At 24.1% G+C, this 23041-nt stretch overlaps 2 protein-coding genes across 5 annotated transcripts; one reads left to right on the top strand and one right to left on the bottom strand.

Moving 5' to 3' along the window:
* Positions 1-852: 852 nt before the first annotated feature.
* LOC126902996 (probable ATP-dependent DNA helicase HFM1) lies at positions 853-22937 on the bottom strand. Of its 4 annotated transcripts, XM_050680859.1 has the most exons (23): positions 22788-22937; positions 21618-21701; positions 20461-20589; positions 19624-19865; positions 19437-19511; positions 18720-18826; positions 18400-18544; positions 17332-17467; positions 17028-17147; positions 15885-16060; positions 6098-6326; positions 5894-6036; positions 5452-5642; positions 5291-5388; positions 5006-5220; positions 3957-4174; positions 3769-3896; positions 3562-3671; positions 3365-3473; positions 2680-2746; positions 2520-2611; positions 2127-2181; positions 853-1762 (listed from the first exon to the last, which is right to left on the bottom strand). In XM_050680859.1, exons 1-23 carry the CDS (start codon positions 22870-22872, stop codon positions 1165-1167), a joined length of 3552 nt encoding a protein of 1183 aa, XP_050536816.1. In that variant the 5' UTR covers positions 22873-22937; the 3' UTR covers positions 853-1164. The 4 variants fall into 4 exon arrangements, with proteins under 4 accessions (XP_050536816.1, XP_050536817.1, XP_050536818.1 ...); XM_050680860.1 differs by lacking the exon at positions 19437-19511; XM_050680862.1 differs by lacking the exon at positions 2127-2181 and having other exon boundaries at positions 1619-1762.
* LOC126902999 (pro-resilin-like) lies at positions 11669-13813 on the top strand. Its single transcript, XM_050680865.1, has 2 exons — positions 11669-11921; positions 13263-13813. Exons 1-2 carry the CDS (start codon positions 11811-11813, stop codon positions 13506-13508), a joined length of 357 nt encoding a protein of 118 aa, XP_050536822.1. The 5' UTR covers positions 11669-11810; the 3' UTR covers positions 13509-13813.
* Positions 22938-23041: the final 104 nt, after the last annotated feature.

Below are 23041 nucleotides of genomic sequence, written 5' to 3'. Positions count from 1 at the left end.
ACGAAAAATAAAGAATACTCTAATATAGAATCAAAAACTGTTACTATTAAATTCTTTTAACCAAGAGAAAATACTAATTAATAAAATAGATCAATTTAAAATAAAGGTTTATATGAAAGTTGCCCTTTATTTTGTTTAGAGGTATGTCACACGACCTAACATGACGACTTAATGAGTGTTTGCTAAATTTTCCTGTTTGAAACTATTGATTAAGATGTTTTGTAAATGTAATTTATAAAATTTTATATTATTACATCGGCCATGAAACAAAGAGTAATAGTAATTAAAGATGAAATCTCAGTGTTTCAATACTATATTTATTTTTGAAGTTCATTGAAAATAATGTACTTAGGAGGTTAAAGGGTCGTAACAAACTATTCAATCGCTATTTTTGCCCTAATTTTTATCTATATTGATGGTTTTATCTATATTGATGACTATACAATAAATTTAACAGTGACACACCTCGTCACCTTACTGCTTCCCTCATCCATGAGGTTACGTTAGGTCGAAAGCTGGTTTTAAAATTTTGTCGAATCATTGTAAGATAAAGGCCACTACAAATAGTTGACTAATAAGTAGAGACTAAGGAGATGATGACTGAAAATAAAATGTGATACATGTAATTCAAAATATTAAAATAAATATTTTGGAAAAACTTCATTGGTACGTATAATAAAAATTAATGAACAAAATAAATTAATAAAATTATATTTATGGTAACTTTAAAAGAAGTTTTCTCTAGTTACATTTTATCAAATTTTTATATNGAACAAAATAAATTAATAAAATTATATTTATGGTAACTTTAAAAGAAGTTTTCTCTAGTTACATTTTATCAATAAATCGAAGTACATGTTACTAACACATTACTGGGTAAATTTCCAATTAAAAAAAATTTATTGAGTTTTTTCGTTTCAACAAAAAAGTAAAATGTAGGGAAATTTACATCAAATTATGTCAGACAAACATTCACAATATCATAACTATACATTTTTATTAAATATATGTAAAATGTATTGTATAGTTGTAAAAAAATTTTGAAAATAAAAAATAGCTCCACATAAAATTGAAATTGTTTTGATTAAAGTTGTTTTATCATGATAAATAATTAAAATTATTGATTTGTTAATATTTGTTAATTACTACAGGAAATATTAAAAATCATAAGTTATTTTTAATTGATTTGTCCTGGTTAAATTTTGATGAATTCATTAACTTTAATGTTAACTTTTGACTATTTTGAAAATGCTTAAATAGACTTAGATCTGATGTTTGTTTTTCAACAGTTCCTGTATCATTATTTGTAAATTCACTAGATTCGCTTTTATCTCTAAGAAAATCGCTAAATTTTAAATTACTAAGCCTCTTTATTGGCTTTTTGGACTGTTTAAAATAACAGTCAATAGTCTTTTGTGTAAATTTTGTAGTACTCGGTAAAAATATTTTATTTACTAATTTTTCTTTAATATCTTGTTCAAAATTCATTTTCAAGTTGGATTGGATAAATAAATCTGATTTCTTTGGTTTTTCTACAGTATTTTCATTATTTTTTAATTTACTCGGATAAAATGTAGGAAGAGACGAATAAGCACAACATTCAACAGTTTTAAGGTTATCATGTATACGCTGTGACAAAGACTTGGTATTTTCTTTTGGTTTACTGGGATTTTCTTTGTTTAATTGTAAATTTATTTTTCTAATTTCAGACTGAATAGGAATTTTCAACGATGGTATTTCAAACTTCTTAAAATTGTCGCTCCTATGATAATATAACAATCAAATTTTATAAAAATGTAATGATTTTTAAATAAAATTGATTAGCAATATTTTTTTATGGTGTGATTTCGAAAGCAGCAGTTTTTATTTTAGTTAAAATAAATCAACAAAAAGCTAAATACCTTCTTTAAAAAAAGAATTTAAAAGTCATAAATTTGACAGCACTCTCATAGTTGGTAATTGGTGTTATTTTAATATTTTTTTTTATCTTAAATTATAACGTTTGAGTTTATTAGTTACTTAGAGATAAGTATAGGTTTATTCGAAATGTTGTATAATATTATTATTAATAATAACCATGTAAACATCTGATAACCATAGATTCAATTAAATATATTTATACTTACTTTAAATAATTCTTTTTTTGTTCAGATTGATTTTCAATTGTGGTATTTATTTGATCTAATAAAAAGTAATAATTTAAAAGTTATTTAGTCTATGTGCCATAATTAAGTAATATTTGTGAGGAACTATGATATTGTTATTATTAAAATAAGAAAAACAAATGGAAATATTAATGACCGAAAAATTGGCTATAGGTGAGAAAAACCTGAAAAAGTTTATAGTTTGAATTTTTCAAGAGTCAGATTCAACTAATAATGTCGGTGTCGGAGTAAGGTGGCGACTCAAGCAATCGCTTAGGCACCATTAAACCTCTGTCTGCTTCGAATATAACCACCATTTTCTAAGTATTCACTTACCTTAAGCTAGGACACTATACAATATAAATGTTAACTTACTTTTACTCGAATTTAATGAAAAGCTGTCACTATTATCACTGTAGTCATCAATATTCGTAAAAATGTAATCTAAATTGTCCCCTTCAAAGAACCTAAATTAAGGCACACAAAAAATATTAGGCATACTAACTACTTAAATATTTTAAAACAACCCGCTTACTCATTGATTGAATTATGTTCATCAAATACAGCAATGTTATCACTTGAATAATTTTTTTCAACCTGAGCTATAAATAAATGAAAATAAAAGACATTACGATTACTAATAATCAAATCAAGAACTCTCAATATACTTCTATTACTACGTCATCTATATTTTTTAGTAATTAAATAAGACAAGACAACGTGAACTAGAAATATAATTTTAAGTAATGAAAATTCAGAAATTATTATAAAATTATAAAAAATAATGTTTGTAATAAACGAACGAGTACTTTTTGATTAATCATAGATAAAATTAGACCTTTACATTAGATCAAGCCAATCCCTTTTTTTATGTGATATGATGAAACTAGGAAATATTAGTTTCCTAGCTGGGAAGGGATTTCAACGGCAAATTAAGTTAGCACCTATATTCAACATGGCTTATAAATAGAATTATTTACCTTATATTTTTCTAATTCTTTTAGTTTACATAAAATACTTACATTATTTGAAAATTAAAATTATATTAAAAATATTATTAATTTAAAACTAAAAAATATTAAAAATATTTAAATTAAAGAGCCACAAGATTTACTGAAAAATCACGGATACGTATTTTGGGAACAATGTTACCATTATCAACGTTAAACACATACTGTTTTACATGCCTAATTACAGCCCCACAGTGCAGTATAAATTACCTAGGTTTTTATTTTCTGCAGAAAAATCATTATTTTCAACATTTATGTTACCAATTGTTTTATTTTCTATATCAAAGAAAGAACTGTTTTTCTTTTTCATAAAATTGGTCTGTAAGAAAAAATATTCATACCATTTTATTTAATAATTTTCTAGAGTTATAAAAAATATGTAACGACAATTGTTATATTATATTTACTATTTCTATTTGTTGAGAAACATCTAATGAATCATTTTCTCCGCTCATCACAACTTTAGTAAAATCGGAATTGTTTATCAAGGGTAATATGATTTCGATATCGTTTCCCACTAAAAAATTCAATTCATAAAAATGTCATATTAAGAAATAATAACACAACGAATTCAGGTATTAACTATGTGTATGTTATAGCAATATTTGTTATACCCCATTTATCACTAATTAGACACACAGCAATTGAGTAATTATGACCCTTGACATTTGGTTTGTTGAGATTCTCTAGATATACCGAAGTGCGAACGACTTGGCTTTCATCTTTGAAAAAATCTACATTTCTATTAAACATATGCATTATTCAAATACGACTAGTCACCAAATGAAAATAAATAACTTACTGTTTATGAAGAATTTTTAAAAGGCAGTTAATTGAATCGCCTACCAATAAGGCAACTGTATCTCGTGATCTCTTAACTACATTCTCTGGATTCATCAAAGAAATTTCAAAATTTATATTATTCGAATTTTTCTTATACGAAATTAATAGTTTATACATTGGAATTTGTTTTATGAAATTTTTAATACGATTTCCGAATGGTGGCAATCGACCTAAAATCTAGGCATAGTTATTTTTAATTAAATACCTTTATGTTTTTAATAAAAATAGATTCCGTTTACTTATTTAATTCTTACCAGTAATCATTTTGCCTTTTACATTAATGGATTAGTAATAAATTAGTAATACCTAAATACTATTTCAATATTTAAATAAAATTGTCGGTATTTTATTACAATATCTTTAAATTGCTAACGGTAGATAATTATTAAGTAAATACGAAAATGGTAATTCACACTAGGCTAATGATGTGATAGAAGTGTACACATAAAATCCCGTTTACGCGAATTCTTTACCACTTTAAAGACAACTTAATTACTCTTCGTGTTTAAAACATTTATTTAGTTTACAGGTCAAGGACACCAAAAAAGTGATGAATATTATGACAGAATCGTGCTGTCATCTTTCCATGAATAGACACATTTATTTATAAGTATATTTTAGGTGTATACATTTTAAATGCAATATAATGAGATTTATCATCATCATATAAAAACATTATATAATTTCGATATTCAATCACTTAATATCACAAAATCTATACTAGTAACAAAAACAATTAAAAAAGTATTTAACGTATGTTATAACATATATTTATCCGTTGTTTAATATTTTATTAAGCAAAAAGCTTAAATTATATGTTACAAAAAAGTAATAAATAATTTTTTTTTAATAAATTTATAAGTGATATTGGATTATTTAAATTATATGTTATACTTACAATACGCACATTGTAAATGTTGACCAAGTAAAAAGCCCAATTTTTGGGAAGTCAAATTTATTTACAACTTAAAATTATTATTTGAAAGAATTACAGAATTTTGTACTTACTCGCTCTATATCTCTAGGATTTGTGTTTAATATCGCCTGGATTGAAATTATTTCATTTTTAACTAAAAATTCGGACAAAATTGGCCCTATCCCAGTCATTTGTTTGGTTATATGTTTTGAGTTCTCCCAAAGTTTGACATTTACACATTTCAATAAAATACAAGTTGCGCGAGCACCAATAAAATTATTTTTCTTAGGGACTATTTCTTTTAATGCTAAATATTGAATATTTAAATAACTTCTACAGAAAAAAAATAGATAAAGAAAAAAATGATTGTAACTTACCATTAGCCAAACAAATAGATATTTTTTCTATTCTGTTTGCATCTTGCGCCAGTAACTTGTCTGTTATATTTAAAGATCCAAGTGTTGCTTGTAAGAGACTTTAAAATTACATTTAAAATTATTATTTAGTAAACATATAGATTTAAACTACTTTTTATTACCAATTAATTTTATCCTGCCTGGTTTTAATTCCTCCTTCGATGGGAAATCTAATGGTCTTGTCATCTGTTGATTCGCTTTTATTCCAATTGTTAAGTATACGTTTTTCTTTATTTCTTAATTTAATACTTTCGAATTCTTTACAATTAGCTAATATTCTAATCAATTCTCTCAAATCTTCATTTCCCTTTAACTTAAGATTTTAATGATTAAGTATTATATAGTATCCTCCAATGATATTATATATTACTTTAAATTAATTTTATGCTTTTCATATGCCGTATATAAAGAATTCATTTAAGTCATAAAACTTAAAGCACATGAAACGCTTTAATAAAATTATAACGTATCGTTTTATAGATTTAATTAACCAATATAATAAATGTGGTAAGACACACATTTCAAAGGTAATCTAATGCAATTCAACTATAATTATTGTCTTACCGTCATAAAGGTTTTAATTGTTTCAAAACTGATCATATATTTTGCCATTATTTCTCCCTCTGCATTCGGATAGATCATACGTTCTTCAATTACATTGACTAGTCCATTGTAAAATAATTTTTTAATTTCTTCTAGGCATAAATCTACATATACCATTGATATAATCAGAAACTTATTACAACACAAAAATAAAACTTCACTCACTGTGAAGTTGATTTTCAACTTCTTTAGGGTTAAGACTATGTAGCATTGAGTAGTTTTGGGGTGATTTGCATGCACGCACGTACAGAAATGTAGAACGGATCCAATTTTTTACGACGGATACATCGTCGATTGTTCTACATGATATTTCTGTATTTAAATGATCGATGAGATTTTTATGAAGATTGCTTTCTACTAAACAATTACCAGCCAGTAAAATTTCATACTTTTCCTACAAAAAATAACAATTATTGCAATTTTAATTTATTGCTTGAACAATTACATCATCTCTTAATACTTATTTTATAAATTACCATCATATTGTAGATTAATTTACTTAAGACTTTAATGAAGCTATAGAAAAAAAAATTAATTCTATTGTTTTATTCGTATTTGATAATAATAATATAAAATCTATTTTTATATTTTTAAAACTTACTTAGAATTTTAAGACAAACAGTTTTTTCGAAAGGTGTCGAATTTTTAATATTTTTTTTTGTTCATATTTTATAAAACCAAAAAAATAATTTTTTTAATTTTTTCAAATTATTAACGGAATTTATAAAAGGTATACCTTAACAAAATCCTAGGTTTAAAACAATAAATCCAAAATTGATTCTAAATAAATTATGTTGGTTACTTATTGTCTCTCATAAAATAACTTCATCGTTTCAGTTAAAAAAATCTTAGATACAAATTAAGATAATACAAAGCTTGTTGTTAACAGTATAGTACAATAATAAAAAGAAAACATCTTCAAATTTAAAAATTCTTTTCTATTATTGACAGCGCTGTTTTTAAATTTAACGGGTTTTATAAATAAATTCTAAACCAAGTAACTATAGTTTTGAACAATCAAATGTGATGTCTATAACATTTATACGTCAGTTAAGCCATTAGGTATAGTCTTAAAGACTAATTTTATACATATCATCATCAGTCAAACGTTAAGTAAACATAGATGAATGGAATTCATATACTATATATAAAAGCATGCACAAATTTGAAAAGTTACTTTTGACAAACAATTTTCTTTTCTTTTTAATGGCTTAACTTAAGTTTAATGTAATATTGAACACTGTAACTTTGGTTCTTTAATAAATGATACGATGCAAGTTTGTTAGTTCATTGCACGTTTTTAATAGTGTGTACTACAAACTATGTATCTATTATGTGATTTATGTTTTATTTTATTTGTAAGGCCGCGCTCATCTGTAATATTTTCTTACGTAAGAAGTTCTTAGGATCATGTGACGGTTAAAGAGACGTGATTTTTTCCCAATCCCTATCTTTACGCAATTATTTTCAATGATGGCTATTAACTCTGCTTAAAACTGCCGCCAGGCTTCGACAGCACGATGACTTCTTTTAATGTTTTATCCGATAATTATACGATATAGATAAAAAATAATAGAAATCCTTAACCAATGAAATAACAAATAAAATTAAAAAATATCCACATAGATTTGCAATATGTTTATATAAACATATAAATATTTCAACTATAAGAAAAAACAGAAAAATTGGATTGCCTTATAATACCTTTATTCAGTATTTGACATTGTTTAAGTCACTACAAAGCAAACGATTATATAAAATAAGTATAACAATATATTACAGCCTTGTTACACATACCGATATGAGTAATTACGTTTATAATGGTACCATATGATTCATAGACTCAAACTTCACAATAAGACAATCGTTATATTCGACAAATGATACGTGATGTTATAAGAACAGAGAGACCAGTTTTTTGGTTATTATTTTTTAAGTGTATTGTTGACAGAGAGGTGCGCAATATATCAATCTACTTTCACACAAGTCCCAAGAAAGGTTTGCCATTCACAAAGGTCATGTCATAACCTCTGTGGGACGTGTACCCTTGTGTGAATGTAGGCTGATACATTTCCTGTAATCGTATTCGTTACATGTTAGGTAGTAAGATTACTGTAACTAAATCACAAATCGCGGTAAACAATCACAGTATCAACAAATTATACATTATGTCTTGCGTCATTTCAATAAAAGTTTACTATTTAAATCAAAATTATTATGAACACACTGAACGTGGATATGGGATATTTACTTAGGATATCTCAAGGCTAGGATAAGCTTTGGTGTCCTAGATTGGAAAGAATCAATAATTTTAAATTGTTCAAAAAAACTGAATGTTTTACTACAATTCATAACTGATTATGTTACACCCAAAGAAAAACCTCAATCAAAATTGAAAGAGAAATTTTATCAAGGGTTTATGATAATGTTTTATTAATACGAACAAAATAACTATTCTTATAAATAATTATTGTTCAAGACAAGAAAAAAAAATATCATATTGATAAATATATCATTGATTCAATAGTAATGATATATTTATCAAATTGAACAATGAATTTATTATATAGATGGAGGTTTTTTTCTGGGTGTATAATTTCTAAATAATTTACTGATATCCCATATCCACGAACAACACTAAGTTTTCTAGATACTTCCCAGAACCTTCTTGATAACAGTTCTGTGTAAACCCAAATAGTATGTGAAATCATTGGAGTATTTACGAAGGCGTTCGGTTTTCATACTCCCTAAAAAACAAAATTAATTACATGGCGAAGATACAATTTTTTTCGTTTAAAGAGGTTAAAAATTTTTTTTTTTATTAATGTACTCCTCCAGAATGAAAGCCTAATTACGCCATTGTGTAAAATGATTATTTTTGAAGTCGAGACAAAAAAGTAATTTTTAGAAAGCTATACCACGACATTATAAATTTAATAATTGAAGTTTTTGTCAAATTTAATTTAATTTTCTAATATTTGATATCAGTTTAACTTAAAACGCAATTTTTCATTAAAATTAATACTTAATTCTTTTATTTTTCGTATTTTTGATAAAATAAGAATGATTTTTATAAGATTACTGTGGAGTGATAAACATGTAGAAGTAAAATTTTATGTGCAACAACAGGTTATTATTTACTGTTGGATAGATGCAGGATATAATCATGTTATATAATTTTAGATCGTGAATGGATTGAATTAAAACATTTTTAAGAATTTTTTCTTAGAATCATGTCAACAAATGACTCATATAGCCTTAGTTGAAATTCACAATTATTGATGATACACGTGGTTCTTGCGGCCTTTAAATAAAGGCTTTGTTATCTTTTAACGTACCTATAGTATTTATTAAAACATATGTAGCCTACAACGGCTGAGTAAACACGACGCTTGTAATATTCAATAGTTATAAACGAATATACATTGTTTGTTTGGTATATATAATGTAGACAATGGTTCATTTTTTGGATTTTTCATTTTATTAACCGGCACTAGTTACAAAAGAATAGAAAATTATTATCAATGAATCAGCAAACAATCCACCAATATGTATTGAAATATAAATGTACGTGATCTCATCAATTTTTTATTGAAATGAATAGAGTATTTATTGGATAAATTGGGTTTCTAATAATTTTAAGAACTACCAGTTATCATTATATGAAAATAAAGCTATGATATAATGAATATAAATGTTTAAATAATCTTTCATAAGTTGGATACATTGATGTATCCAATAGACACATTTTTTCTTGTAATATTTTATAAAATATAATTTTATAAATATATATATATTTAGTATAATGTAATGTAATGAATGCATAACAAAAGCACTATTTAAAAAAAAAAAGGATTTCCTCTGAAATTAATTTTATGCACTATCAACTACAATGGTATAGTGATCTTTAATGACAGTTAATTTTTAATGATATGACTAAATTATGAAATATCTCAAGTCTAATTAAGTGCGAAATTTAACTTTATATAAAAAATAAATACTCTCATAGCTTATTCTTCCGACTTTCCTATGAATTATATAAAAAGTATTTAAATGTCAACTATATGTTAAGCCCAACGTTAACGTATAGTCATGAATAATAGAAACATCTTCATGTCATTTGTGGAACTATTACGCCTGCAATTTATTTAATATGTAAACTTTATATTATTTACAGGCTCATAATTCAAGTGTATCTAAATATTGTTACGCATCTTTTCAACGATTCATCAAACATGAAATAAATATATTAGTAAATATTTGTGTAATATGTTTATTTTATTAAATATAGCAAGTGTTATTAATAATAAAATAACAATAATAAAAACTCAACCAACAAGTATAATAGTTTTATTAGCAAAAAGGTTATGTTATTGTGACGCTAATATTTCGTTCAATTCATTATAATATTAGTTATTTCAATAGTAAGCTGGATTTATCAGATTATGATAAAACAAAATACATTTTACATTTTTTATGACTTCATAAGTCGAATAAAAATATAGAAATTAAAAACAAATTATAGAAGTCTTCTAAAAAATTAAAATACAAAGAGGAATGCTAAGAAAAAAGAGAAACAATTAAAATGTTTTATAAATTTGGCCTTTAAAAATATAAAGTATTTTCTCAATAAATATATTTCATTATTATATAGTAAATTAATAATATAAATAAGAATGACGGGTGTATAATTATTATTTTTATATTGAGAAGGAGATTTAAAAAATCGTTGACGATTGCGCGTTGAGTTCAAAGGTTAACATTGCGTGTAGATTCAACAAAGCGAAGAAAGCATAACGTAATACTAAACACTAAAAAGTAAGCATTCAATTTTTTTAGTACATGAACAATATTAAAGGAACACTTCAAAGCCCATACACAGATAGACATATGTATTTACCCTTCGATGTATTATATCCACGAAATTCAACCTTCAAATCAATTAGATAAATCACTTTCACAAAAATGAAAATACAATTTTTTCCAAAATAAGAAAAGCGATTTTTATACTTTATGTAAATAAAAATTAATAAGATCAATTTTATGATCGAAATGTATAGAATAGTATTAAAAGAATTAGCAGCATTACTTTTATACAATATACATCATAGTTGTAATTTTAATGTCAAAAACAACGAATATGAAGATTGTAATAATAAAATAAATACTCAATCTTGTAAGTTTTATAATAAAATAAAATTTTTGCTTAATTGTCCGATCAGAGATTTTTCAGATATATTAAACAATTAAAATAATTGTGATTTTATATGTTTAAAATTTGAAAATAATTAAGAGTAAACTTTACATTCTTTACACTACAAAAAAAAAACATTTAAGTGTATATACGAAAGTTTGATTAAACCATAAGATTAAATTAGATTAATACCATCCATTTTTATAAATATAATTTATATACATCATTTTTAAACATTTTTTGTGATATCAATCCATGTTAAAACAATTTGAATTTTATTTTAAATTTTTTAAATTTTAGAAAATTGTTATATTCTAATTTTAGAATAATCAATATTAAAAAAAGTGATAACAATAGTCGCTTAACAAAAAAATGATTTAACTATAAATTATAGTGTAACAATTAAAGCAATATTGGCAACTACTTTCCAATAAAGGCGGAGCAAAATTATGCGACTCCTCAATTAAATGGAATGGTAAAGTAAAGTCACAAAAGGGAGAGGTGTATATTTAAAGGAAACGATAGTCAATCTATGTTATTATTTTATATATAACAAGTTAATAGTAAACACTAGTTCTAAGTGCGAGTTTTTTACGGAATAATTATTATATAAGTTTGTTTAAGTAAAAAAAATTCTTTAATATAAAAATTGTTAAAATATCATTTTATTATAGAATAATCAAAATGTATTTTAAAGGAAGATTAATTGTTTTTATCGTATTTACTGTGATAGTTAGGTGTTATGGAAGGCCACAAGAAGAACCTACTTCAAAATCAGTAGAAAAATTCGAGCCTGTAAGTACTGAATATTTTCAATAAAACTTTATGCCATAATAAAATAGAATAATATTTTTACTAAGAGTGATACGCATGTGAAATAATAGCGTAGTATTTTTTTATTTATAATTTATATTTAACTTTATTTTCAACTTATTCTATTCAAAATACATTTTTAATATAAATTTAATGATTATAATAAAAATATTTCTAACTTAAATGTTATATATTGAATTTGATCGAATTTTAATAAAGTATTAAAAATCGTCTTAAAGGCGAAAATTTCTAAATAATCATTTATCAATTATTAATTTATTTTGTACACAGTGTCTTTAAAAAATTGTTATATTTTTATTATTTAGTCTTGTCAAATTTACATTTAAAGGTAGAACATTTTTTAATATTCGGTTATTATATTAAGTACCTTTTTTAATAAATGTGATTTAGTATGAAAAGGGTTAAAAAGTAATATAATTAACTAGGCGACAAAAAAAAATTCTATGGGTTCCCTGTTCTTTAATTCTTAAACCATTAAATACGAAAAATATAAAAACACTTCTCTTCCTATTTAATAATTAAGCTTTAATAGTTAACAAGTTACTTAATAAGTAGATAATTTAATAACCTATTGTGAAGAATTTTTATTTTAAGAAAACGCTTAAGGAAAATTATCAAGTTAGACAGCCCAATACTTTGTATTTAACGACTTTTTAAAATTTTTTAAATTATTCATGAGGAAGAATCAATAAAATCATTTTTGTATAACAATGGAAGTATTTTTTTTAATAATCAATAATCTTTCGAAAAAAAATGTTTTTATTTCTAAAACGCTTAAAATATGTTTCTATATTGTAAGTATGTATTTCACAAAAAAAACTTAAAATGTCGAGTTACGTGATTTTGTAACAGAGACGACAATATTGTAAAAGTAATAAATATTTAGTTATTCACATGAGTGCAAATTATTAAATAAAAAAAATTTAATAAATTAAATAAATTTACTCAATTAGGGAAAACTTTAGTGATACAAAATATTGAACATAAAATTATATTTGATATGACTAAGAGAAACGTATTCAGAAAGATCAAAAGAACAAACGTCCAATCAGTAAATTTTAAAGGGATTTATCTAAGAAATCATTGATATTTTTTGTTTTTAATACAAAAGTCTTTTAATTAACTAAAATTTAATAAATTATCATTTTTTTGGGTATAGAACAATTTTAAATATATTAACTCGGGGTAGTAAAATCTAAAATATATCTCTGATTACAACAAACATAATTAAAAACAAATTTTTTAATCATTATTTTAGAATAATAATTTCTTATATCAGAAATATTTTACATTATTTTTTAGTATGAATATGAGTATAAAGTAGATGATCAGCCTAGTGGAAATTACTTTGGACAAAATGAATCAGGAAAAGATACAGGTCGAGTAGAAGGTTCCTATTTTGTTTACTTGCCAGATGGTAGACTTATGACTGTATCTTATTACATCGACGGGGAAAGTGGTTTTGTACCAAAAATTACCTTCCAAGACAATGCAAATCCATTTGGCCAAAGTGCACATGCAGACATAAGTAAAGCTCAAACAAGATAGATAATTTATATAATAATAATTATACAAACAAATATATTCGATTTCAAGACAACTTATTATTGTTTTATTCTATTTTAAGAAATTGAAAAAATATAAATTATATGTATGAGCTTATAAGACGATCTTTAAAAAAAACTGCCGAAAAAAATAAACTCGGGTAATTAGTGAAATATACAATGCTATTAAATATATTTTTATTCTATTATTAATTTTTCAAACATACTTAAATCAAATAAAATTGCTATTTTGTACATTGTTATATTGTATATACATTTTACGATTTATAATAAAATATTTATACAGTTTTTTATTATTTTATTCATAAAAATCTTATCCTGTTATAGTACTATAACCCTAAATTTCTTAAAAGTTGTGCTATGTACCAGGGAAAAATATTTGAATTTGGGTCTGGAAAAATTTTTCTGAAAATCAGAACTTAAAATATTCTAATTCTTTGATCAACGTTGTGTAATATAAACAGTTCACATAAAATACTCTCACAAGTTAAAAAAAAAATTAAAGCCTAATAATAAGACGGATCCAAAATCTATTATCCATACCAGATCATTTCCGTTTTTTATAAAAAAAAATAGTTTTGATGTTAAATTTAGAGGACATTTTATGGAATTCTATAATAACTTATTTAATTTATTTCCACATTTTTATCTATAGATATTAAAAATGTTTGACATCGTACCAGTACATTTTTTAACAAGTTCTCCATCAAGCTACAAAGATATTATTTTCTTAACAGTCTACCATGAATGATGTAATTATTTTTTGATAAATATGTCGCCCAGTTAGTAAAGAAATGGTAAAAAATGCAATAAAATAAGCAAAAAATAGATTCACTAGCTGTCATTTACATCGCCTCTCTTAAAAAATGCACTACTCAGGTATGAAGGATGCTAAAAAAAAATTATTTTTTCGTATAAAGCAGCCTTAAGAAGATCCATTATTGTAAAAAAAAAAATTAAATTAGCTTCATTATTTTTGTGAATTGTAATTAAGGAATAATTTTGTAAATATACATTTATATATAAACAATTGAAGTTAAGATGTGGCATAATGGATTATTCAGTCCTCGTTATAGCTCTAATATTCAACTGTGCTGATTGCTGTAGGTTTTTGGACGTGTGACCATATGAGAATTTTAACAGTGACACACACCTTGCCCCCGTATTGCTTCCCTCAACCATAATAAGGTTGCGTCAAGTCTAATGTCTATCAAATCATTGTAAGGTAAAGTCGAACCTAAATACTTAAAATCGAGACTAAGAAGATAATGATTATTTATACATAAATAATCTAATAATGATTAAAAATAATATATATATATATATATATATATCCAATTATCTATTATAAAATAATTTTGTTAGTTAAATACTATGTAAATATAAACAAAATATTTTGTTTAAATAACAAAATCCAAAACAATAATTTCAAAATAACTCATTATTCGAAGTCAAAATCAAAAAAATCGAGTATCTATAGCATTAAAAATCGAACACAGTGGGGACATGGCATAGTTGGGTCAAGTATAATGATATCTGACAGTGATAAAATCACTATTATAAAAAACGCTTCGATGCAAATCTGTAGATAGTGTTTAATTTAAAAAAAATGGTGGATTAGTCCAAAAGCTAAATGATCTCCTGTTTACTTTTAATATCCTGATTACAAGTTACTAAACAAACTAAAGTCTCAATTTTTTCTTTTTCATATTAAAGTATATTAAATAAACTATAATTTAATATATATATATATATACATACAAGTGTCAGTATTTCCGGAACACTTTCAAAAGTCAAAGTTTAAAATATTAATGAATTATTCCAAAAGCTACATGATTCCCTATTTATTCCTTATTTATATAAATACTTCATGTATCTATATAAAAAAAAATGTATTGATTCGGTCATTTAAGATCACGATTTGTGATCTTTTGACGTATCGTTGAAAGAAATCGGTTCGACAAGAGCTGAAAAAGTGGTAACAGACACAAAAAAAAATATATTATAGAAAAATACCTTTCAATAACTTCGCACCGAAGCTAAAATTTTATGTAATTTTTTTTTTTATCACATTATTAAGGTAAATATAAGGGGTTTCATTTTATCTCTGAAGGGATGAAAAAAGTATCAAACTGCATATCTTTGTACAGTTTTTTGAATTAAATAATATTTTTCTTTATAAAAATTGAAAATTTTCAATAGTTCTGAGAGAATGAGTGTCATATTCTTAATGAATCATTCTGTATGCATATACAGATTCTATTCATTTTAAAAATCCTAGGCTTATTAAACACGACTCCCTAATTGAGAATTAAAATTTTTTCTTAAAACTTAATTAGAAAAGTATATATAATAGAACCTTGGTTGAATTCCTGGTCATAATTATAGCAGTTGCAGTTTCATCGTACTGAGGCCTACCAGCTCTTCCAATCATTTGCAATATTTGGCTTTGTGGATATTCTTTATATTCATTAAAATCATAATGTTCAGTAGATTTAATAATTACTAAATGTGCTGGGAAATTCACTCCCATAGCTGTAAAAATACATATAGCATTTATGCAATTTAGTTTAGGTTTAATATTTTTTTTTGCTTAATATATCTATAGATTTAAATAGTTAAATCTATTTACATTTAATAACTCATTTTTACTAATCGTCTAATAAATCAATCCTGACTAGATTAGTCGATAAATCTTGAGAAAATATGATCTCATCTGAATTAATTTAAAGACTGGTAAAACCAACATTTATTGATCTATTAAATAAAATAAAATATAACATTTAAAACTAAACTCAGTGCCGTATTTTTTAATTCAGATGTTCATATGTGTCCAGAGACTGTGATTATTTAAAAAAGTAATGAAAAAAAAAATCACATTTTATTTAATATTTCTTAAATGAATTGTCCTTTCTCATATAATTATTTGTATGAGAAAGAACAATTTTTAAAAAAGTGATGCCATAGTTATTGAGGCTGATAAAAATAAATTACCTTTTTTGGAGATAACAAAATTTAGTTTTCAATTTTGATATATTATTAAAAATCTACAAAACATTATTAACTGAATTCATTTTTCCTGCACTATGTATATATTTTAAGGTCTAAGTGGGAAATTTGGCATGTTATACAATGCCCTTCTAAAATAAGAAAACTGTAAAATTTTTTATTTTTCCCATATAGACCAGTCATTGCGCTACAATGTCCTGATAATATGTACATTAATAAATGGAGTGCGTAATATGGAGTTAAAAATATATCTCAAATAATTATTCATACTATAGCAAAAGAACGGACATAGGCCTACCATTTAACCTGTATACGCTACTGATATCAGTTCATTTTTACCAGGATCAGATTACAACGACATTGAAGAATTACACATTTCTATAACAACTGCTTAAATTGTTTGTACTCTCAGTACATCAATTAACATAGTATGTAATAAACTTATACTTGTAACTATTAATTTTTAATTGATAAAACTGCTTATTATTTTTACCTAATGTGCTTGTAGTAACTAAGACTGGTAGATGACCACTTCTAAAAAGTTGCTCCACACAACCTCTATCTTTCGTTACCATGCCTGCATGATGAAAACCAACACCGAATCTTATAACATCTAAACAATTAACAAACAAGGAAGTCTTTAGATATTAAAAAACATATTTTCTATTAATTAAAGAATTTTTTTGCTTATATATTTTGAGCATATTATTCTAAATATAATTGAATTGACTTTTTAAAAGAAAGAATATTTTAATAGTAGATATTATTTTAACTTTTAATGACAAGTATTTAACTACCTCTCAGTTTATCATCGCGTAAATTTTTGGTACATAAATCAATAATATTCCTCGTTTCCTCACATAAAGGAATATTTAAATTTCTCGATAGAATTTCACTTGTTGTCTGCACACTCATTCTTGTTGAACAAAAAATCTAGCAGTACAATTTTTTTAAAGTTACTTCATATTATTAACATTAATTTATATTATTTATTAAATACGGGTCTAGCCCATTTCAAAAGAAAAATATACATATGAAAATTTATAACTTGTAACTACTAAATTAACTTTACGAATATAATAATGATAAAAATATAACATTTGAATAAGAACAAGAGTAAGATGACAAAACAGACATAATATTTTAACACGTTACTGAAATGTGACTTTTAATAAAAAGGGAGGGTTAGTATTGCTTCTTGCATGAGGCGAATTAGATATGAGTTTAACTGATAATTTGTGATTAAATTAAAATTACAAAAAGTAATATGCAAACGAGTACGATCAGAAGCATTAAAATTAACTAACGACATTAAATTAAAAAGTCAACTGTATTATATAGGAGATTAAGGAAAAATGAAATATTTAGATTACCTATGTGATTGAAGAGTGTAAAAAGGTCTTGAGCTTTAAGAACAGGATGACACTTATATAGGAACATGTAATAAGTAGTTTAAAATTATCAAATACAAAAAATTTGCGTTGAGCACGCTTAATCATAGCACATTTAATACACAACTGTATTCTAAAATGGGACTTACAAGACCATGTTATAAAGCTTTAGGGGAAAAAAAATTGAAGAGGCGCGGAACATAAAATTAAGAAGTTTTAGTGTTCTTTAGTATTTTTTTAGCAATTTAAAAAGGAAATATTAAGTTTTAAAAAAATTCAGCTTGATTTTTTTCTTTTTACCTCATAATAGCATTTAAAAGTATTTTTACATAGCTGAAAAAAATAAACAACATTGAACAAGCATATAGAACAAAATTTTATTATAATTTCAACCTCAACTTTAAAAAAAATGTTTTAATTTTTATTACAAAACACATCTATTTGTTCATTTTCAAAAATTTTAAATTATCTTACTAAAGTAGGGCGATTGTTCGAATACTTCTTAATTAATGGCTCAATTTTATACGAAAGATGCAAATCAAAACCAAAGCCATTTGTACTGCTACAATATCCTTTAACAATTTTTTTAAGTTTTACAGGTCTTTCATCTTCATTCGCTCTAAAAGTCATCACATTAATGAAACGTTATTGATTAATAATTAATTAAAGCTAAAAGTAATTATTATCTTTTTCAAAATATTAAATTAACAAATAATAAACGTTACTATATCATCTAACTAAATGAAAAAATTTTAATAATTATTATAAAATGAAAATTAAGTAATGAACAACACCTGAAACAGTAAGCGGGTTTTTTTGAATCTACACTCAACCAATTTGCAATATCTTCTACGTTTGATAATGTAGCTGACACAGCAATAAAACGAAGTGATTTTGTTGTCTGAAATTTTGAGATACTTTTTTTATAAAATAGGGGGTTTATTAATTATTAATCTTTTCAAAATTAAAATTTTATATTAAAGTAAATTTCAATTATAAGAATAAACTACTTAGGATAATACTTTTAACGCTACCTTCTCTTTTCCTTATAAAATAATAATTATACTAAACAAATTATTTTTGGTATTTATTAGTTTTTTATATTTATTGATTTATTAGTTATAATTTTTTTAATTCTCCCTTTATACATTATCAGGTTTTCAACTTTATTTTCTTCAATGGCAACATACATTCTTAAAATAAAAAAAGATCTAATCTAGAAAATGATTTATGGATAACAACTTTTGGACCAATACTTCAAAAGTATTTAACATTTTTATACCTAGGTAGTAGGAATGAGGCTTAGAAATGTCTAATGATAAAAATAGCAGCATTGCGCCAGGTCTTTAATTTATACTTTAAAATGGCATCGATAGTTGTTCTATATTTTATATATAATGAAAGTATTGAAACTTATTTATTTTAAAATTAAACAATAACCAAAATATTCATATAAAATAACCTGAATAACCAACTTAGTATTAACCATTAAATTAGTTTGGATTATTTACATTTTGTAATAACTTTAAACGACACACAATTGATTCCAAAGTAGTACCACGAATATACTCATTTAATATATGGACCTAAAGGAAACAATTTTATATTAAGGCTTTTTAAATGATAGACCTCTTTCAAAGATATTTAATGTACAAAATGTTCAATAAAAAAATATTACAACATTTAAACATATTATACTTCATCTATCAAAAAAAGTTTGAACGCATTAAAAAGTGTCGAATTATAAATAAAATTTGAACGCCTCATTAATAAATCCAATTTTTCTGGAGTAGTAATTATAATTTGATATTGAGAAATAATAGAACTATCCACAAAAGATTCAGTGTCGCCAGTTATTTCAATACTCGTTAAACCGTGTTTCGAAAATTTGTTATGCCAATCTTGATAACGCTCAGAGCATATAGCTTTGATTGGAGCAACTGAAACAATAAAATTAAATATAGAAATATTTCATACTATAAAACATATAGACTAGAAGAGAACTCTCAAAACTCTAAGAATGACTTTAAAAAAAAATTTTATTTTATCGAATCATAAAATCGTTTTAATAACAAAAGAATGACATTGCTTGACTAAATTAAAAAATAAAATTTATCAATTATAATATAATTCATTTGCAAACAAGTGATAGCTTTTACAATATTTTAAGTAGGTGAGTAAGTGCTGTTTTTATGTCAAATCAATTTAATGAATAGTATTACACCTTTAGAATGACTTTTTTGTATGACGCTATTCAACCACCATACTCCGTCAAAAAAATAACGTAACGAAATATATCTAAAATTTAACTATCCACAATACATTAATATACAAAACTGAACATAAACGAGTTAATAACTTAAATATAATTTTTACACCTTACGCTTATGATATTTTTGCGAACCTACTTTACATTAAGTTAATTTAGGTCAATAAATTGATCGTATTCTTTTAACTTAACTTTTAATTTAATTAATTTAAAAAAAGGATTAACTTTTTCAATTAACTTATATATAAAATTTCACAAGTAAATACCATAAATAATTTTTATTCTTCTAATTTCATCGTTAGTTTTATTACAAGATTCAAGTAGTCGTACTATGGCTATTTCAAATATAACTGTTTTTCCACATCCAGTAGGTGCACAAACAACGACAGAATTGTCTTCAAAATAAAAAAATTATAAAATATAACATATAATTAATATACAATGTGACTGACTAACAGTTAAACAAGTTTGATAGTTAACTTAACTATGACTCGCGTATATTTATAAAAATATAAAATATTTTTTATTTTCGAAAATAAATAGCATCTTGCGTTCTGTAATTTTCAATAAAAGTAATTGTTCCTCTCCACCTTCTTTTCCCATTAAGATTTTATTAATTTTATTTTCAAATGATAAAATATATCCTTATCCGATTTACAAATTATTAAATGGTGTATTTAAGAAAATAAATTGTTGTAACAAGTTTTAAACCAGCATTTGGAAGTTATTAACACTACAATGACTAGAGGTGAAATGTGAGTCTATTTATTTTTATTTCTACGTATTTATGAACCACAAAACTTCTGCCATCATAGTACAAAATTATAAATAATTTTTGAAATTATAAAANGTGAAATGTGAGTCTATTTATTTTTATTTCTACGTATTTATGAACCACAAAACTTCTGCCATCATAGTACAAAATTATAAATAATTTTTGAAATTATAAAACATAGGATACTATTAACTTCTAAAAAAAAAATTATTTATATTGTGTTATATTTATAACGTAATGAGTAAGTCACAGTTAAATCACTATGTACTAATATCTGATGATATTGAAACTAAAGAATAATTTTTTTTCTGAGATGGGATAAAATGTATAATTACTAAAATTGCATTTCTTATGATATAATAAAAAAATAAAATAATAAATTTCTGAAAAAAGACTTTCTAATTTAACCGTTTGCATTACAAGATGACTTGTAAAGAAATAAATTTATTTAGAAATAAATGTTAATTATTACTATAAAAAGAAATGTTACTAACTAATATATGTTTTACTAAATCTCGAATTTAATCAGTCTATTATTGAGAAATATTATTTTAAACTTTTAGAAAAGTTAATATCTTCATTTACGTACGTAGGGGAGTATTAGGAGGGTAAATTTTTTTATAATATACATTTTATTTAATAACTTACCTGTGTATAATAAAGTTTCGATGCTAGTTGTTTGAATTCTATTAAAATGGGTATAATTTGAAAATAAGTCTCTGTAATTTTGAGCTATAAGTTTTACATATTATTAAAACTAATATATACATCAAATAAAAATTACTTTAAAAGTATTATTACAATGCCACAATCAAAGTATAACGGATAAAGTTGATTATATTAAATCTAAATAGATAAAAGTGTCGATTTTAACAAAAGAGCAACATTTGAATAATTTTGTGAAAATAAGATGGCAACGGTTTTCTAAAAATCAGTTGCATCAACCTTATCGTTAATATGGACATAATTATGAAATATTGTCGTTCAAAAATATGATGGAAATGATATCTTGTATATGTTATAACTTCAAAACTAATCAAAAGATAACGTCGAAGTGAATGGATATCAACCTCTATCCGACAAATGTTTATAATTTCCTCTAACAAATATAGAAATAATAATAACTTTTTTGCCTTATTTTTCGGTTTCCATGACTATTTTTCAATGGTTTTCTCATGATTGAATCTACTCAATGATTTCTACTATCTATTAATAGTAATTCTGTGATTCTTAATTATTAATTTTTGTATAACTCAGATAAAATTTAACACAATCTTTTACAATGATGACAATACAATATAACAATATCATAAACTAAGACATGAAGAAAGGGTTGTTATGATGAATGTAAAAATGAATTAAGATATTAATTTTATCACAAACGCATACAAAAATAATATATTTATTTGTTATAACTAGATTTTTGTATAGTAAAATTAATTGTAAAAGTTAGCATAAAATATAAACTCCTACAAAACCAATAATTACAAATATGTTAAATTTGTTGTTGAAGATATCAGCGTTGAATAATACTTTAACCGGTCCAATTATATTGTCAAAGCAATTGATAAAATTATGAGTAAAAATAAGAAATTATGACTTACTAAAAAGTCTTTTCAAAATTTAAAACTATTAGTAACTATTTTTATGATTTCACTTACATATATTGTAAATACAAAATTAAAGAATTTTTTTTGTAAAAACGTGAGAATAACATACGATACAAGTAAGACAATAATATCGGCGTAAATTAGATTTTGTATACAGTAAGAAAGTAGATTCCACAGAAAAAAAATTGGTTATTAGTATTATACTCACGTAAATTAGTAACTGCAAACAATTTATTAGCAATTGTTGTTGAACATAACGGTGTTTGTAAAACATTATTTTTCTTGTTGCTCATTTTTGTATTATAGTGTATATGTATAAAAATAACCAAAATTAAAGAATTTCCAAAATTAAAATTAATAGTTTAGCTGCAACCATAATTGCTATAGGTTATTAGTGTATGACCATGGTCATGTAATAGAATTGGTCACATTGGTATACTAAGAATAGCTAACGCCGGAAAT

The sequence above is a fragment of the Daktulosphaira vitifoliae genome, unplaced genomic scaffold (assembly GCF_025091365.1).
Source record: "Daktulosphaira vitifoliae isolate Bord-2020 unplaced genomic scaffold, ASM2509136v1 Scaffold_3, whole genome shotgun sequence".
Classification (NCBI taxonomy): Eukaryota; Metazoa; Arthropoda; class Insecta; order Hemiptera; family Phylloxeridae; genus Daktulosphaira; species Daktulosphaira vitifoliae.
Note: the sequence above shows the minus strand (reverse complement) of the source record. Positions and strands in the feature narration are given on the sequence as shown.

Excerpts from the sequence above, each read along its gene's own strand:
- LOC126902999 (XM_050680865.1), top strand. The coding sequence starts at position 11,811 with ATGTATTTTAAAGGAAGATTAATTGTTTTTATCGTATTTACTGTGATA. Across the intron at positions 11,922-13,262 it reads CAGTAGAAAAATTCGAGCCT|TATGAATATGAGTATAAAGT; the intron begins GTAAGTACTGAA and ends ATTATTTTTTAG.
- LOC126902996 (XM_050680859.1), bottom strand. The coding sequence starts at position 22,872 with ATGAGCAACAAGAAAAATAATGTTTTACAAACACCGTTATGTTCAACA. Across the intron at positions 18,545-18,719 it reads AAACCCGCTTACTGTTTCAG|AGCGAATGAAGATGAAAGAC; the intron begins GTGTTGTTCATT and ends GATGACTTTTAG. Across the intron at positions 2,747-3,364 it reads TGCAGAAAATAAAAACCTAG|CTCAGGTTGAAAAAAATTAT; the intron begins GTAATTTATACT and ends ATTTATTTATAG.